The sequence below is a fragment of the Mauremys reevesii genome, linkage group 13, assembly GCF_016161935.1.
Source record: "Mauremys reevesii isolate NIE-2019 linkage group 13, ASM1616193v1, whole genome shotgun sequence".
In the NCBI taxonomy this organism is placed as follows: domain Eukaryota; kingdom Metazoa; phylum Chordata; order Testudines; family Geoemydidae; genus Mauremys; species Mauremys reevesii.
This window is the reverse complement of record NC_052635.1, coordinates 2444403-2461552: the sequence shown is the minus strand read 5'-3', so window position 1 is coordinate 2461552 and position 17150 is coordinate 2444403. Positions and strand designations below refer to the sequence as shown.

Sequence of the window (17150 nt, the reverse complement as noted above, 5' to 3'; positions counted from 1 at the left end):
CTGAGCCGGAACAGGAACTGTACCGGGAAAGGATCGGGCCCAGACTAGAAGGAGGCTAGTCTGTCAAAAACGTTTATTGGAACATCTCTGAGGGTGAAATTTACCTGCTGTATTAGGCTTAGTCTAACAGACGTTCTGCAGCATGAGCTTTCGTGGGTGAATACCCACTTCTTCAGATGCAAGACCCACTTCTTCAGGTGGTCTTGCATCTGAGAAAAACGAAAGCTCACAACGAAAGCTCATGCTTAGTCTTGTCTCTATTAGTCTATAGCCTTTTTTTTGCTTATTTATCCAGACAGACAGAAGTAGGCTTAGTCTGTGTGTTTTGTTTTGTTTGGTCATTTATTTGTTCTGTCTGTTATTACTTGGAACCACTTAAATCCTACTTTTTATATTTAATAAAATCACTTTTGTATATTAGTAAACCCAGAGTAAGTGATCAATACCTGGGGGAGCAAACAGCCCTGCCTCTCTCTCTATCAGTGTTAGAGAGGGTGAGCAATTTATGAGTTTAGCCTGTATACGCTTTATACAAGGTAAAATGGATTTTTTGGGGGGTTTGAACCTCTTTGGGAGCTGGGTGTCTGGGTGCTGGAGACAGGAGCACTTCCTAAAACAGGGGTGGACAAACTTTTTGGCTCCAGGGCCACACTGGGGTTTCAAAACTGTATGGAGGGCAGGGTAGGAAAGGCTGTGCCTCCACAAGCAGCCCCCTCCCACTTCCCACCCCCTGAGTGCCCCCCTCAGAACCTCCGACCCATACAACCCCCCCTGCTCCTTGTCCCCTAACTGCACCCTCGCGGGACCCCACCTCCCACAGTAATACACGGCGGCGTCCTCCGCTTTCAGGCCGGTCATTTGCAGGTAGAAGTTGGCGCTGTCCGTGGAGGCTGTGAATCGCTCCTGGATGGAGGGGGCGTAGAAATTCGTGACTGAAGATTGGCGATAGTGAACCAGCCACTCCAGGCCCTTTCCCGGCTGCTGCCTGACCCAGTCCATCCAGCGGTCGTTAGGGACAAACCCGCTCACGGCGCATTTCAGCTGAGTGGATTCTCCGGGCTGCTTCACTTCGGGACCCAACTGGGTCAGAGCAACCTGCGAACGGGCCCCTGGAGAGGGTGAGGGAGGGAGGAGAGAAAATAGGGAAGGAACCAGCCACGTTAAATACCTTCTCCAGCAATACTCGGGAGGCTAAGAAATACATAAAAACGTGTTTATAATATAACGACCTTAATGCCAAAAATACAACAAGTTCCTGCATATCCAATGTGTTCAGGGGGAGAAAATACCTGCCAAAGCCACTACAGTGAAAAGTAAGTGAAGCCAAAGTCTCATTTTCCCGGATGTTGGAGAGGAAAGTTCTCAGGGACTGGCTGGTAACTGCACAGACCCAGGGGGCTGCGGATTATGTCTCCAGGTGCAGCCTGGGCAGAGAGAGGGGCAGATTTAAACAGGAAACCGACACCCCTATTTACATTTCCCACTTCTTATAAAGAGAGACAAACTCTTCCCTTATGGCCCTGAATCACTTGCACAATGGTTGAGAGGGGGGAGCCAGGCTGAACCTTTCCCTATGTTTGTACAGCACCGAGCACACTGTGGTGGGATCCTGATTATACTTTGCCTTCAGGGACAAATCTACACCTGCTTTGAATGATCCCAAATCCCTAGACACCAGTTTAGAGCCACTCCAAAAACTACCGCTTTAGTAAGCTAATAGCTATGCGTAAAACAGAGGAGGGGCTCTGCTCATGGGGGTCTTTGCGGGTGAAGGTAGTTGAGGGGGGATATTAGGGTGTAGACACGGAGGGCAGGGGAATAAGCCCTGCTGCGAGAGTCTCTGTGAGGTGGGAACGGCAGTGGGAGGACAGGGGGTAGGGATAAGGTGTCTGTGGGGTGGCAGTGAACAGGGGTGGAGGTGTCAGGCAGAGGTCGGAAACTTGGAAAGTTTCCCTTTGTATCAGTTTTATAATAAGGGGAATGGGGAAATGTAAAGATGAGTCTGTAGGGGTGGGGGATACAATCGATTCCAAGAAACCAGGGAGAGTGTTATTTAAAACTGAGTCCTCTGGGTGTTGATTTCTACAGAAATAGGGGTCTGGGCACCTCAGCCAGTGCGATATTAGAATCTTGTGCCTCTGCTTGCAGTAATTGTGTCGGGGGTGGGGGTGGGGGGGCGTTGCTCCTGGGATAGGCTAATAGGATGCGTAAAAATATCTGAGTCCCCTTGGGGGAGCAGAGTGTGTTAGGAGGGGGTGACTGGAGGGGGAAGAGAAGCTCCCTTTTATAAAAATAAATACTATCTGCCTGTGAGGAGTTAAATCCAATCACTTGGTTTCAGTATTCAATTAACTGAAAGGAATGGGATTAAATAAAATCCTGGAGTTGTCTCTTTTCTCCCTATTCAGTTTATTGTAGATTAGATAGACCCTGAGAGAGATTTTTTTGTCTCAGCTCAGCCAGTCTTTCAGCCATGATTTGGGGGCATTGGTAACTCACCCATAGGTTAGGAGTCTGTTACAGGAGTGGGTGGGGGAGGTTCTGTGGCCTGTGATGTGGAGGAGGTCAGACTAGATAACCAGGATGGTCCCTGCTGGCCCTGAAGTCTGTGAGTCTCCCCTGACTGTGTATCTGTCACTCAGTAATACCAGCCATGTCCTCAGGTATCTCGGGCTCCGGCCAGCTTTAGGAAGTGCAGGGCCCAATTCCACCAGTTTCGGCAGCGCCGGCAGGGATGACTTAAAAAAAACAGGTAAAAAAACACGCGGGGCTTGTACTCACCGGGTGGTGCTCCCAGTCTTCGGCAGCACTTGGGTGGCAGGTCCTTCACTCACTCCAGATCTTTAGCGGCACTGAAGGACCTGCCGCCTGATGTGCCGCTGAAGACCCCAAGCACCACCAGGTGGGTAAAAATTAAAAATTAAACAGGCGCCTCTAGCCAGGGAAGGGATTCTCACTGGGCGCAGGCCCGATTCGGGGGAATTGGTGGAATAGGCCTAAAGCCGGCCCAACCGGCTGCTCATCTGTAAGCACAGCAGATGGTTGGGGTTGTCCCTGGAGATGGTGCATCGCCCCTTAGCCTGATGGGTGTAATACACACAGCCCAGCACCCCCATCAGAAGTCACAGCAGTGACACACTGCAGCCCTGCCAATGAGGCTGAGCACCTGGAAGGCTGTTAGTTCTGAATCAATTTGCTGTTCTGCCAACCGCAGGCTTTGTCATCCCATTACCAGAACGCCTGGGTTCTGGGTCTACCCAGCTACAGAAGGAGTCTAGGAATGTGGGGTTTGCCCTGAACTTCCTGGAGCTAGGAGAGACAAATGACCAGCGCAGGAAATCGGGATTTAGGACGCCAAGGTTCTGTTCTCAGCCTCCAGAGTTTTGATTTTCGGGTGCTCCGAGGTTTAGTTCAGACGTTCTTGTAAACTGCTGTACAAGTAGTGGGGGGTGGGGCGGGAAGAATGCATTTAGGAAAGTTTTTGATCCTTGATCTCACAATGGCTCATTTGAGTTTAATGAGCAGGATGTAACAACTCCTTACGGAAGCCTCCTTCGTTTGAAGGGTCACTTTTAGTCGCAGGGGTACATACAATGCAACTGTTTGCTGTCAGGCTACACCAGGGCGCACACAAGTGAAACAGCGCAGGCAGCATCCCACAAGCACTCCATGAAGTCCAGACACCAAACCCGTTCTGATGCACTTCGCCTCGAACAACGCCTGCTGTGATGGCGCTCGCACGCGGGTGAAGGAGGCTGGCTCCAGCTACGCACTTGTGAGGCCTCGGGGCCTTGGCATGAGCTGGCACTTGCTCTGCCAGCGTCACCCTGGGCACCTTCCCTTCCCGACTGGGAGGGGCGAGAGGAATCTGTGACCGGGTCCCTGTGGGGTAAGAGAAGCGAAGGAACAACGTGGGAACCGGTCACATTAACCGCACTGTACATCAGTGAAAGATCCAGACCCACAGGGAGAGACTGACCGGGGGACCAGGACTCGCACCGGAATGGGACTGAGGGCAGCAGCGAGGAACCTCTGCCGCGAGACCCAGTGGGCCGCTGTGAAGCAAACGGGGAAGGTTGCTGGGGAATGAAAGGATTAAAGCCTGGGGGCAGGTTTGTATTTCGCTCCCCTGGATGCTCGTTCTCATTCCGGTGCCCAAAGCCCGGTCGTTTATGTCGCTGCTGCCCCCACGTGGCGCCCGCGGATTCTGCAGCCTGAGTTTTTGCAGGAGCATCAGTAGGTTTGTCTGTCACTGTGTCTCTCGCACACAGTAATAGCGGGCGGTGTCCTCGGGCTTCAGGCCGGTCAGTTGCAGATACAGCTCACTCTTGGAATTATCCCTGGAAATGGTGAATCGGCCTTTCACTGAATCAGGGTAGTATGTACTACTCCCATCGGCTTCGGAGCTTATAACAGCGACCCATTCCAGTCCCTTCCCGGGAGCCTGTCGGACCCAGTGCATGTAGTAGTTGCTGAAGGTGAACCCGGAGGCTTTGCAGGAGAGGCGGAGAGAGTCTCCGGGTTTTTTCTCATCCCCTCCGGACTCCACCAGCTGGATCTGGGACCGGACACCTGAGAAGAAAAAACAGGCCGTTAACATAGGTATAAAAACAGCGGTAACACAATATTCTTCTAACTCTGCCCGTTATTCAGAGGAGGAAAATACCTTCCAAAGCTGCTAAAGACAAAATTACAAGGAGCAAAAATCCCATTTTCCCGAGTGCTGGAGGGGAAAGTTCTCAGGGACTGGCTGGTCACTGCACAGACCCAGGGGCTGTGGATTGTGTCTCCGGGTGCAGCCTGGGCAGAGGGAGGCACAGATTTAAACAGGAAACTGTCTCCCTCATTTGCATGTCCCCGCGTTATAAGAGACACACACTCCTGCTGCCAGGGATCTGAGTGACTCGCCCTCGGGCTTCGGGTGCAGGAGTCAGACTGTCCCGTCCTGTGTCTGTGCAGCGCCGGGCACAGGGCGCTGGGATTCTCCTGACACTTTCGGACCCCTGGGAGGAAAGACCAGCTCCCTGCAGTGACTGTATTTCCTCACCCGGGAACTGAGGGCCTGGCTATTGTGAGGTGATACTGGGATTCAGGAGGGACTCAGCTCTGGAGCCCCGTTCCACGTGCCCGAGGGCCATACAACATCCGGTCAGGGAGGTCAGTATCAGGGGATGGGTCGTGTCCCAGGGATCCACTGGGCTGAGCCACGCGCTGAAGAAGGAAGATTCCCCATGGCGCGGGGGGGGGGGGAGTCTGAGGGCAGAGTTAAGGTTTTGCAGTGGAGCCTCCCTGGGATTAGTGGTCCGAGAGCGGCGTCTCCGGGAGATTTTCTGTAGGGGGAGTCGAGGGAGGATTCAGGCTACAGTGAAGGAAGATTATTCTGCGCGGCTGATGTTTATATTCGTGTTTCTATTCCTGTTACCAGTCTCGCGCCACTTCCCATTTACACTCGGTTGTAAACTCGGTGGGACTGAGAGAAGTTTTATGGTCTGTGTTTGTACCGTGCCGAGGACTATGGGAGCCTAGAGTGTAACTGAGAACATAAGAAGGGCCAGACGGGGTCGGACCAAGGGTCCATCTACCCCAGTGTCCTGTCTCCCGACAGTGGCCAGTGCCAGGTGCCCCAGAGGGAGTGAACAGACCAGGGAATCACTGAGTGACCCACCCCCTGTCGCCCATTCCCAGCTTCTGGAGACACTAGGTGCTAGGCCCATGACCGGGACCAAATCTGTCACCGCTGAGCATCATCACCAAGATCATTTGCTTAGTTAATTATTAATAAGCAATGAAGTGTAGACAGAAGCTTTCTCCTGGTTGTGTTTAAAGAACTCGTGTGACATGAACTCTACGTGTGTTTGTAAACCATCCCCAGGATGTAATATTGAGGGATAACAACAAAAACAACACAGGAATTTTTCTATTCCCACTTCCATTCAGACAAGTATCAGCATTCACCTGAAACACAGATCTCCCTTCCCATTACACCCATGTCCCCTTTCATCCCTGCAGCACAGCCAGGGCCTGAGCAGGGGCCTGGGGCTGGTGAGGAGCAGACTGTGAACTGCTCTGACATCCCAGAGACTCTGGTTGTGATGTCCCTGTGCCACAGAGCAGGGTGACATGTTTTCCTCTCACCTTTCCCATTTTTTCCTTATTTTTAATTGTTTGCTGTTTAATGACTTGTATTTGCTTTGAACTGTGCGTGATGATCAGTGGGTCAGGGAAGCATCCAGTGCAGAGACAGCTCCCCCCCGGGGGGGCACCCTCACCCCTGCCCTGAGTGACCACAACAAGGTTGCGGGTCAAGGCCCCCAGGAATCCTGGGCCCAGCCTTGTTGGGGTTACGAGGTCTCTGCCACACACGAGGTGGAAGAGGAGCCCTGGAGGTCAGGCAGGGCTGTGGGTAAAGGCAATGGGAACGAGGACTCAGATCCTTTAACTCGCCCACTTCACTGGGGTAGTGCAGAAGCGAGGAAAGTTCCCACAATAGCGGGACCATCCCCCACTTACTGTAATAGAATATCTGGGACGGAGTGAATCCCCATCACACCCAGTGCGGGACACCCCGTTCCCGCTATCGCCGCCTCCTGTGGATCTAGATCTGACTGACCAGCCGGATTCATTTCCCCCATTTGAAACGGAGGAAATTACTGTATCCTGTGAACTCCGAACGCGGCCTGTCAGCGTCACACCCGCTGGGACTTTCTCTGGTAACCGCCACGGGAGGTTTTTGTCTGAGCTCAGCCCGGCTTCCCCTCACTGTGCAGCGGGGGTGTCTGGCACAGTGATACCGGGCGGTGTCCTTGGCTCTCAGGCCGGTCAGTCGCAGCTACACCCGGGCGTTGGGATTGTCCCTGGGGACTGGCGGACCTCCCGCAGGTGCGCCGCGGAAAGCCGCCTGGAGCAGCTCCTGGCCCTTGCACTGTGTCGCCGTCATATGTGCTACTCCGACTGCCCCTGCTGATACGGGAGTCTGGACTCCACCAACCCCTGGGACCGGGCACCTGGGAATAAAGACTCATTACGGGGAACATTCGTATCTCGGGCACTAGTACAGTAGTCCCCGGCTTCCACAAGACATGGAGAGGGAGAAAATACTTCCAGAGCTGCTGCAACGAGACAGGGATACTAGCACGACTGCATTGGAGATTCCTGTCTGAATGTCCGCAGGTGAAATTCCCACCTTCATCCCCTTCCTTAGCTCCCAAACCTAGCTTTAGCCTCAAGGGTGAATTCTAACCCTGACCGGAGCACTCACCTTCACCTCAACACTTCATGTGTATCTCAAATCTATTGTGTTAACTCTACCCCTCAACTGACCGGTAACCCGAAATGGAACTTCGGACCCTGACTTCAAATGTGAGCCCTAACCCCACATATACAGCCTGCACCTAATGCTAAATGCTGCCCCTGACCCTGACAATAAAGGCAAAACCCGACTCTTAATTTGACTCGTAACAGAACAGAACCCATTATCCCTGTTGGTTTTTTTAAATACCCCAGAGTGGGGCACAGGGATATAGCCAAGGCGGCGCCGGGATTCCCTGGAGAGGTGGTGATAGCACCCAGGCCCCAGGATTCGAGTGCTTCAATCCGGGGAAGTGACTCGTATCTAAAGCAATGTGCCTGCGAGGGGCATCTGAGCCACTCTCATTATGTTTGATACATACAGTACTTGTATGTATGTGTCTATCTGTGTTTAAATGTGTCCATGTGAGAGTTTTCTGAGTGTTTATGGATGTATCTGTGTGTGTGTGTGTGTTCCTGTGTGTATATATGTCTCAAGGTGTGTTATTTGTGTCTTTGGACTTGCTTTTTTGGGTATAGGTGTGTATTTGTTTTTTTGAGTGATTGTGTACATTTACGTGTTTGTGTGTGTGTTTTCATGCTTCCCCTGTATGTTTACTTATGTGTTTTTTGTGCAGTTTTTCTTGCATCCGAAGAAGTGGGTATCCACCCACGAAAGCTCATGCTGCAAAACGTCTGTTAGCCTCTAAGGTGCCACAGGATTCTTTGCTGTTTTCTTTGTGTGTCTGGAATAGAAAAAAATCAGGGAGAAGGAATAAATATCGCCAACTCCGTGTCTAATGCTCAGAGGAATTCCAGGGGCAGTGAGTTAAACCGGTTACGAAACTACCCCAGTCTGCAGTTATTTTAGCCCGGGAGACGTTCTCCGTGTTGAGCGATGTCTGACCCACAGCCCCGCCCGGACTCTGAATGGCCCATTTCCATATCCAGCCTCCATCCCTCCGTGCCTCAGTCTCCCCGCTCTGACCCAGGGGCTGGGATCGTTCCCGGGCTCCCGGCGGCGCTGTGGGGATAAAGATGATAACCGCGTGTGAAGGGGCCGAGACGCCCCGGTGAGGGGCTCCACATCGGTTATAAGGAACGAATCACCTTCCGCTGCGCTAATCCGCTAAACGTCCCAGTTTGCTGAAAGGGCCAGAACCTCCCTGGTGTAAATCCGGAGTAACTCGAGTCTAGCGGAAGCAGCTGCGGTGACTTTACACCAGCGGAGGATTTGGCCCCAGGAGCAATTCGCTCCATCCGTTGGGTCTGATGCGAACCCCAATGCGCTTGTCCCGTTTACACTGACAGACGCTGCCCTGTGAGTCTGACACCGAGAGGGCCCCCGGAGAACTAACGTGCCAGGTCAGCGAGGGGAGAGCGATTCAGAACAGGACTCACTCCGAATTGGGGTTCACAGATGGAGCGAGGGATCTCTGCACCCAGCGGGGCTCTGGGCAGGAAGGGGAGACACATTGTCCGGGAACGGAAGGGTTAAAACTGCCGGGAGGTTTGTGTTACATTCACCCGGGTGCCGGGTCTCCTGTCCCAGCCCGGAGCGGTGTGTGTGTCACTGCTGCCCCCGCGCGGCTGCCGGGAGAAGCGCGATTCCGCAGCCTGGGTTTTTGTATGATCACAAACCGGTTTCGTGTCACTGTGTCTCTCGCACAGTAATAGCGGGCGGTGTCCTCGGGCTTCAGGCCGGTCATTTGCAGATACAGCTCACTCTTGGGATTATCCCTGGAGATGGTGAATCGGCCTTTCACTGCATCAAGGTAGCGTATATCACCCCCATCGTACCTTATAGCAGCGACCCATTCTAGCCCCTTCCCGGGAGCCTGCCGGACCCAGCTCATCCAGTAGCTGCTGAAGGTGAACCCGGAGGCTTTGCAGGAGAGGCGGAGAGAGTCTCCGGGCTTTTTCACATCCCCTCCGGACTCCACCAGCTGAACCTGGGACCGGACACCTGAGAATAAAGACGGGCCATTAATATCGGTATAAAAACAGCGGTAACACAAAATTCTTCTAACTCTGCCCGTTATTCAGAGGAGGAAAATACTTTCCAAAGCTGCTGCAGCGAAAATCACAAGGAGCAAAAATCCCATTTTCCGGGTGCTGGAGGGGAAAGTTCTCAGGGACTCGCTGGTCACTGCACAGACCAGGGGCTGCGGATTGTGTCTCCGGGTGCAGCCTGGGCAGAGGGAGGCACAGATTTAAACAGGAAACTGTCTCCCTCATTTGCATATTTCCCTTCTTATAAGAGACACACACTCCTGCTGCCAGTGATCTGAGTGACTCGCCCTAGGGCTCCGGGTGCAGGAGTCAGACTGTCCCGGCCTGTGTGTCTGTGCAGCGCCGGGCACAGGGTGCTGGGGTCCTGCTGACACTTTGGGACCCCTGGGAGGAATGAACAGGTCCCTGCAGTGACTGTATTTCCTCACCCGGGAACTGAGGGCCTTTCTATTGTGAGGTGACATTGGGGCTGGGGTGACTCAGCTCTGGAGCCCCGTTCCACACGCACAGGGGCCATGCAACGTCCGGTCAGGGGGGGTCGGTGTCTGGGGAGTAGTCGTGTCCCAGGGATCCATTGGGCTGGGCCACCCGCTGGAGAGGGAAGATTCCCCATGGCGCTGGGAGGGATTGGGGACGGAAGCCCCTTTCCCTTCCCGGCAGTGACCGGCTCCATTGAAATGATCCGTGACACTAGGAACGTGATCGGAGCAAGCCTGGCTCGTGCTTTGGGCCGGGTCTGGGGCCCGCCTGTGGGTGCAGGTGGGAGAAGCTGGAGGTGGGAGTCTGAGGGCAGAATTAAGGTTTCGCAGTGGAGCCTCCCTGACGTTAGTGGGCCGAGAGCGGCGTGTCTGGGAGTGTTTCTTTAGGGGAGAGTCGAGGGAGGATCTAGGCTACAGTGAAGGAAGATTATTCTGCGCAGCTGATATTTATATTCGCGTTTCTATTCCTGTTCCCAGTCACACGCCACTTCCCATTCACACTCGGGTTGTAAACTCAGTGGGACTGAGAGAGGTTTTATGGTCTGTGTTTGTACCGTGCCGAGGACTATGGGAGCCCAGACTGTAATTTCAGGGCCGGCTCTTGGGTTTTTGCTGCCCCAAGCAAAACGATTTTTGGCAGCCCTCAACCCCAGTCCTGCCCCCCCCACCCGCTATCCCCTTCCGCCCCAGCCCTGGGCTCTCTCTTCCCTCCGCCCACCCGCACCCCCTGCCCCCAGCACTGGGCTCCCTCCTACCAGTGCTGACTCTGCCTGCTACCCCCTCCCTCCAGCTGGTCCGGCGCTGGCAGGGTCTGGGTAAACCCTCAGCCCAGGGTCCTTCCAGCCATGGCTCCAGGACCGTCCAGGACCCAGGAGGGCAGAGCCGGGGACCGCTCCGGCAGGGGGCTGAGGAGCTGGGGCAGGGCAGCCCCAGAGGGAGCGGAGTCCCGGAGAGCCCCAACCGGAGTGTCCAGCCTGCCCGGCCCAGCCACAGGGTGTGGGAGCTGCTCCCCCTCGGGGCGAACCACAGCAGCCCCAGGGCGCCCGGCGCAGGACGTGGTGCTGCAGCTGCCAGGGCCGGCTCTACGTGCCTGGTTTTCTCGTGCCTAGAGCCGGCCCTGATTCCAGCTCCAAATGCGGCAATGAGCACCCGTCCGAGCGGTTTTATACTGAGATCTGACCGGGGCCTCAGTGTGAAATGTGTCAGCGCTGAATGGAACGGCCTGGGACACAGGACTCCTCCGGTCGGGGTCTTGTTTTTTGTTTTGTTTGTTTGTTTTTTAAATATAAAACCCGCTTTACTTTCCTACGCGGCACGGAGCTGGTGCAATCCATGGTGCATTAACCGCGCTCCATGTCTGCATGGAAACAGCTTCTCCTTTCTGTACCAGTCTCTGCTTTGCTCCGTGTCACCGTGTCATTTCTCCTCCTGACGCAGTAATAGGTGGCGGTGTCTGCAGCTGTCAGCGAGCGGAGCTGCAGGGAGAACTGGTTCTTGGCGGTGTCTGCGGAGATAGTGACTCGGCCTTGGAGAGATGGAGCGAAGCCTGTCTCCCCGCTATTGTATGGGTACACGTACCCCACCCACTCCAGCCCTTTCCCGGGGGGCTGCCGGAGCCAGTGCCAATGGTAATGCTGAGTAGTGATGGAGAACCCGGAGACAGCGCAGCTCAGGGTGAGAGTCTCTCCGGGCTTCTCCGCTCCTGGGCCGGACTGGACCAGCTGCACCTGGGAGAGGACACCTGGGGAAACAGGATAAAATACAAGGAAAGAATTAGCCACCAAAAGAATCCATGGGTCTGTTCCCAATGCCCCTGCTGCCCCATAGACACTCACAGCTGGGGGTGGAGAACAAGGACAGGAAAAGCAGCAGAGATTTCATTCTTGTTTCGTACAATTAGGGAAATGCCCCAGCATTCAGGACCGGGCAGTTCTGTGTCTGGGGATGGGGAGAGACTGAGCCTCCTAGAACCGGGGGTTGGTATTTAAACAGGAACCCGCCGGGGCAGGGATTTGCATGCGGGTTCCCAGGGTGGGTATAAGAGCTGGCAGGGGGTGAGCGCTCAGTACACGGCGATGTCCCCTCGGGGACAGGTGTCCCCTTTGCACGGCAGAGAGCCCGTGCGCTCAGCTCAGTGACGGGAGGAGGTTCTGTGAGGGAAGGAAGCCAGGTACTGAGGACGGGGCCTTGGGTTGGGACTCAGGAGAACCCGCAGGTCTGGGAACTGGCAGAGGGTCTCACCGAGGTGGGATACACTAATTGGAAGGCCTGTGTTTTGGGGGTCCTGTCTGGTGAATTGGGGACTCACACATCCCCTTCCTGTCTTAGGGCGTGATCCGAAGCCCAGTGAAATGAGCCGGTGCGTTTCCATTGGAGGGGCAGGGGTGGCTACAGCATGTGCTGAGCTCCTTGTCCCTCAAGCCATCTTTCCTCTCATGATCCATGTATCTCGGGGGTGATTTTCAGAGGTAACGGGCACCTGCAGCTCCCACTGATTTCAGGTAGAGCTCAGTCTGTGCTGAGTGACGATGAAATTTACTCCCGTGGGTAGGGCGGGTGCAAGGATGTTTCCTGCCCTAGGGGAAACTTCCACCTTGAGCGTCCCCTCCCTGAGCCCTGTGGCAGCTCTCCGCCCCCGCAGCTCCCCCCGGCCTGGGGAGCCTCGCCCCAGCTCACCTCTGCTCCGCCTCCTCTTCCTAGCACACCATTGCCGCTCCACTTCTCCCACTCCCAGGCTTGTGGCGCCAATCAGCTGTTTGGTGCTGCAAGCCTGGGAAGGAGAGAAGCAGAGGGGCTTGGCGTGCTCAGGGGCGGAGGTGGAGCAGAGGTGAGCTAGGGCGGGGAGTTCCCCTGTGTGCCGCCCCCCCTTACTTGTTGCACGAGGCCCTCCCCGCGCCCCCAGGTCCCTCCCCAAAATGCTGACGACGACCAATTTTAATGAATCACTTAATTTGAACAGTCCCTCCAAGAAGTGCTGGGTGCAGGGGCGGCTCTAGCCATTTCTCCGCCCCAAGGACGGCGGTGCGCCGCGGGGGTGCTCTGGCGGTGGCTGGTCCCATGGCTCTGGTGGACCTCCCTCAGACGTGCCTGTGGAGGGTCTGCTGGTCCCGCGGCTCCTGTGGACCTCCACCAAAGCCGTGGGACCAGCGGACCCTCCACAGGCACGTCTGCAGGAAGTCCTCCGGAGCCGCCTGCCGCCCTCCTGGCAACCGGCAGAGCGCCCCCCTGCGGCATGCCGCCCCAAGCACGCACTTGGCGTGCTGTTGCCTGGAACCGCCCCTGGCTGGGTGTTACCTTGTGACCAGTACCCCAGGAGCCCACATTTGAAATCCAAGTATAGCGCCAATATTTATATCTTCATACAAAAAAATGATACATGCACACAGACAGCACAATCCTAACCAGCAAATCAAACCTTTTCATAGACACCTCACTCACAACCTGTGTACAATATTTGCTGCAAATACAGAACAGTGGTTGCAACAAAAATCTACATAATCATATTCTAATCAGATAACATCACACACCCCTATTTCCATATCCCCCTCCTGGTGACACATCAAACCTCCTCACTTAGCGAGCCCAATTTACCTGCCTGGGGCTTCAGGAAGTGGCACAGGGAAGCGAGCAAGGATCATTCAGGGGGAAGGGCGCCCAGCGGGGACCCTGCATGGCCAGGCTCTGTTCCCTCCCTGTCCGAGACTTTCTGTGTCACTCGGGGCAAGTCATGTGGGGCCGGATTTTTCTAAGTAGTGACTCATCAAGCGGGATTTTGTAAAGCTCTGCAGCGCCCAACTCCCTTAGGTGCACCCAGGGCCGGCTCCAGACCCCAGCGCGCCAAGTGCGCACTTGGGGCGCATTTTGCCGGGAGGGCAGCAGGCGTCTCTGGCTCTGACTGCGGAGGGTCTGCTGGTCCCGCGGCTCTGGTGGAGCATCCGCAGGCACGTCTGCAAGAGGTCCCCCAGAGCCGCAGGACCGGCGACTGCCAGAGCACGACCCCGCGGTGCGCCGCCCTGCTTGGGGCCGTGGAATTCCTAGAGCCGCCCCTGGGTGCACCTCAGTTCTATACCTTCACATTCAATAATGACACATGCACACAGAGAGCATAACCATAGCCAGCAAATCAGAACCTTTTCATAGGCACCTCACTCCACAACCTTTGCTGCAGATATAGAACAGAGCTTGCGACAATCATCTATATGGCCACATTTTAATCAGATAACGTCACACGGGAGTGCTAGGAATCGATACCTTAGGGCCAAGCTCACCAGGGCACATGGCTGGTGCAAGGCTGCTGCACTTGCTATAAGTAAATAAAGAGTCGTGAGAGCAGGGACTTGAGTCTCCTCCTGAGTCCCAGTTGCGGGCTGGTCTCTGCTAACAGGGCGGTTGGTCCGTGTCTGTGTCTGTGGGGGAGAGTCACAGACAGGCAGCTGCGGACCGGAGTTTTCTCGCTCACGGTCTCAGCGCCCCCCAGCGGAGCGTTTGTGCTTAGCCAGCGAGGGCAGGTTTTTCTCTGAGCTCAGCCCGGCTTCCCTGTGTAAACAAGTAGCCGTCTGCTTTTCCCCGCGGCTGCCCGCGCCTTGGCAGCGGGATAGGGTGGGGGGGGGGCGTGGGGGGAATTTGGTCAATGCTGCCTCATTACTCCCCTTCAAAGCGCTCCAAAACCCCTCCTCTGCCCTGGAGCATGAGGAAGTATTGACAACAGGCTGCTGTTTCGCTGAGGGGTCCCTGCGGATCAATATTGTCTCACTGGTTCCTTGTCTCCCCTCCCCCATGTATCTCTCCCTGCTCATCTGTCTCTTGTCCTACAGTTCATAAGCTCCTGGGGCTCTGACCGGCTGTTTGATCTGTTGTGCAGCGCCTCGCACACTAGAGCCCCGGTCTGTGACTGACTCCAGGGGCCATCAAGCAAAATAATAAAATAACAATTGACTTCACGTGGAGCAGCAGGAGCAGCTACTCCCTCGTGCCGGAGAGACGCAACTAAAGGACTCGTATTAATTAGTGTGTAACTGTTTTCCTTTCCCAGCCTGTGTCTGGCCGAGGCCAGGGAAGACAAGCCGCAGGAGAGACATCCTGTCCCCCTCTGCACGCGTGTGTTTCAATGACTGTGTCAGTCTTGGTGGTGCCGGGAGCGGCGCACAAGCAGACAGACCAGCCTGTCTCCTTCCGAGCGTGTTTGCTGCCAGGGGCTCCCTGCTGTGTAGCGCCGGAGCGCCACCTGCTGGGCGCTTCTTTTCCATTCACACCCGGCGAGGTTTGTGTCTGAGCTCAGACCGGCTTCTCCTCGCTGTGTCTCCCGCACAGTAATACCGGGCGGTGTCCTCCGCTTTCAGGCCCGTCATGTGCAGGTAGAAATTGGAGCTGTCCTTGGAGGCCGTGAATCGGCCCTGGATTGTCGGGGAGTAGCTGTTGCTGGACGATGAATAATAATAAATCAGCCACTCCAGCCCCTTTCCCGGAGCCTGTCGGATCCAGTACATGCTATAGCTGCTGAGATCAAAGCCGCTCACCGCACAGGTCAGTTTGGTGGATTCTCCGGGTTTCTTAATCTCCGGTCCGGACTGGGTGAGAACCACCTGTGCCCGGGCCCCTGGAAACAAACAAAGCGGGTTGTTAGAAGTAATGTTTAAAAACAGCAGATTAGCGACACAGACAGACACACTAGAGAGGAGACAGACCCGCATGTGGAGATTAATCTAAACACTCCCTAGTGTGACTCCCCGGCCGGATCTCAGTGTCCTCCCACGCAGGACGAGTTGTGAGGGGATTTTCTACAGCACCCCCAGTATTCAGCACCACGAGCTCTACTGACTTGCCTAGAGAGACGTTCCCAGATAACTGTAGGAAAAACCCTCAGCCCAGGAACTGCAGCGCGATCTCAAACCGACGGTGAACAGAGAAACAAACCCACCGGAGAGGCCAAGCAGGAAAACGCAGATTCCCAGCGGACCCAGCATGGTGATGGGATGGGAGCGCAGCCCGGTAAGTCCCTGAGCCGGATGCGGGGCCGTTGGCTGAGATGCCGGAGTCGGTGGTTAAGTAGGGAGTCGGCTGTGGCAGCTTTGCATATTCGGGGGAGAGCCGGGGGGTTGGAAATAAAAGGGGCTGAACCCAGCAAGCGGGCAGGCCGGGCGAGAGGCTGATGGGGGGCGGGGGCGTGGCGCAGTGAGGGTCGGGGGTGACGTGATATAGCAGAGAAGAGACCAGAACCCTGAGCCGGAGAACGGGGCTAGGTGAAAACAGACGGGGAAGAAGGATTCCCTGCCCCAGACTTGGGGCATGAGCTACAGACAATCTGAGAGCGACGCTGCTTCGCTGCCTGTTCTTGGCAGTTTGGTCCCTGGACCCAACCCCTCGCCACAGGCCCTGCCAAAGCCACAGGCCCTGCCAAAGCATGAGAGCCCCCCCCCCCCAGGAAAGCAGACCATGAAAGCTGGGACAGGCATAGGCCCCATCAGTCCCTCTCCTGACGCTCCAGGGCTTCATAGTTCTCTCCAAGGTGCAGGGCGGGGTGTTCTATGGGCTGTGAATCAGGGACTCCGGGGCAGGGCCTGCGCAAGGAAGTTTTGTGCCCTAGGCGAAACTTCCACCTTGTGCCCCCCAGCCCTGGAGCAGCTCCCCCCCCCACCAGGGCCGGGGCTACCATTTAGGCGAACTAGGCGGTTGTTTAGGGCACCAAAATTTGGGGGCGCCAAAAAGCGGCGCCCCCCCCCCAAAAATGTTTAAAGCCGTTTCAGCGGCCGCTGCGCTGAGCCCCCACCGGCACCGCTGGCAGCCTGGGGGTTCCACTGCGCAGTTGCTGCTTCGCTTTTCCCACCTCCCAGGCTTGCTGCACCAATCAGCTGTTTGACGCCGCAAGGCTGAGAGGAGAATTAGAGCGGGGGCTGCATGCTCGGGGAGGACGCGGAGCAGAGGTGGGGTGGGGAGGGGGCGCCTCAGGGCAGGGCGGGAGCTGCTGCTGGCGGGGAGGCACCTCAGGGCAGGGGGGGGCAGGAGTGGTGCCAGGGTTTTTGGCACCCTAGGCGGGGGTCCTTCTGTGTTCCAGTGCTGCCTCCTGGTCTCCTAAATGGAAGTGCCAGCCTTGCCCTGGACTCAGTTTTGTCTCTGCTACAGACTCACTTTGTGATCTCAGGCCAGTCACTTAGGCTGAGATTTTCAAAGGAGGCCGAAGGAGCAAGGAGTCCCATTGCCAAGCAACGGGATGCGGGTGCCTAAATCATTTGGGTGCCTTCAAAAATCCCAAACTAAAAGGGCTGGTGGGTTTCTTGGGCAGTGTCCTAAACAGCTGGGTTCGGGTGACAGCCAGGTGGGTAGAATGACCCTGAAGTTACTCAGGAAGGAAAACCGAACCGTTACCTACCTCCC

At 55.7% G+C, this 17150-nt stretch overlaps 4 gene segments (V, D, J or C); all 4 read right to left on the bottom strand.

Moving 5' to 3' along the window:
• Positions 1 to 193: 193 nt before the first annotated feature.
• On the bottom strand, positions 194 to 2503 carry LOC120380777. The segment is given in 3 exon segments: positions 194 to 209; positions 812 to 1109; positions 2500 to 2503. Coding segments are annotated over 3 exon segments (318 nt in total).
• Positions 2504 to 4249: 1746 nt separating this feature from the next.
• On the bottom strand, positions 4250 to 4778 carry LOC120380478. The segment is given in 2 exon segments: positions 4250 to 4572; positions 4667 to 4778. Coding segments are annotated over 2 exon segments (369 nt in total).
• A 3893-nt stretch (positions 4779 to 8671) lies between these two features.
• LOC120380446 overlaps positions 8672 to 17150 on the bottom strand; it is a 134935-nt gene continuing 126456 nt past the window's right edge. The window contains 1 exon segment of the V gene segment in view: positions 8672 to 9253. Coding sequence covers positions 8811 to 9253 — 443 coding nt within the window.
• LOC120380467 lies at positions 14911 to 15830 on the bottom strand. The segment is given in 2 exon segments: positions 14911 to 15375; positions 15697 to 15830. Coding segments are annotated over 2 exon segments (396 nt in total).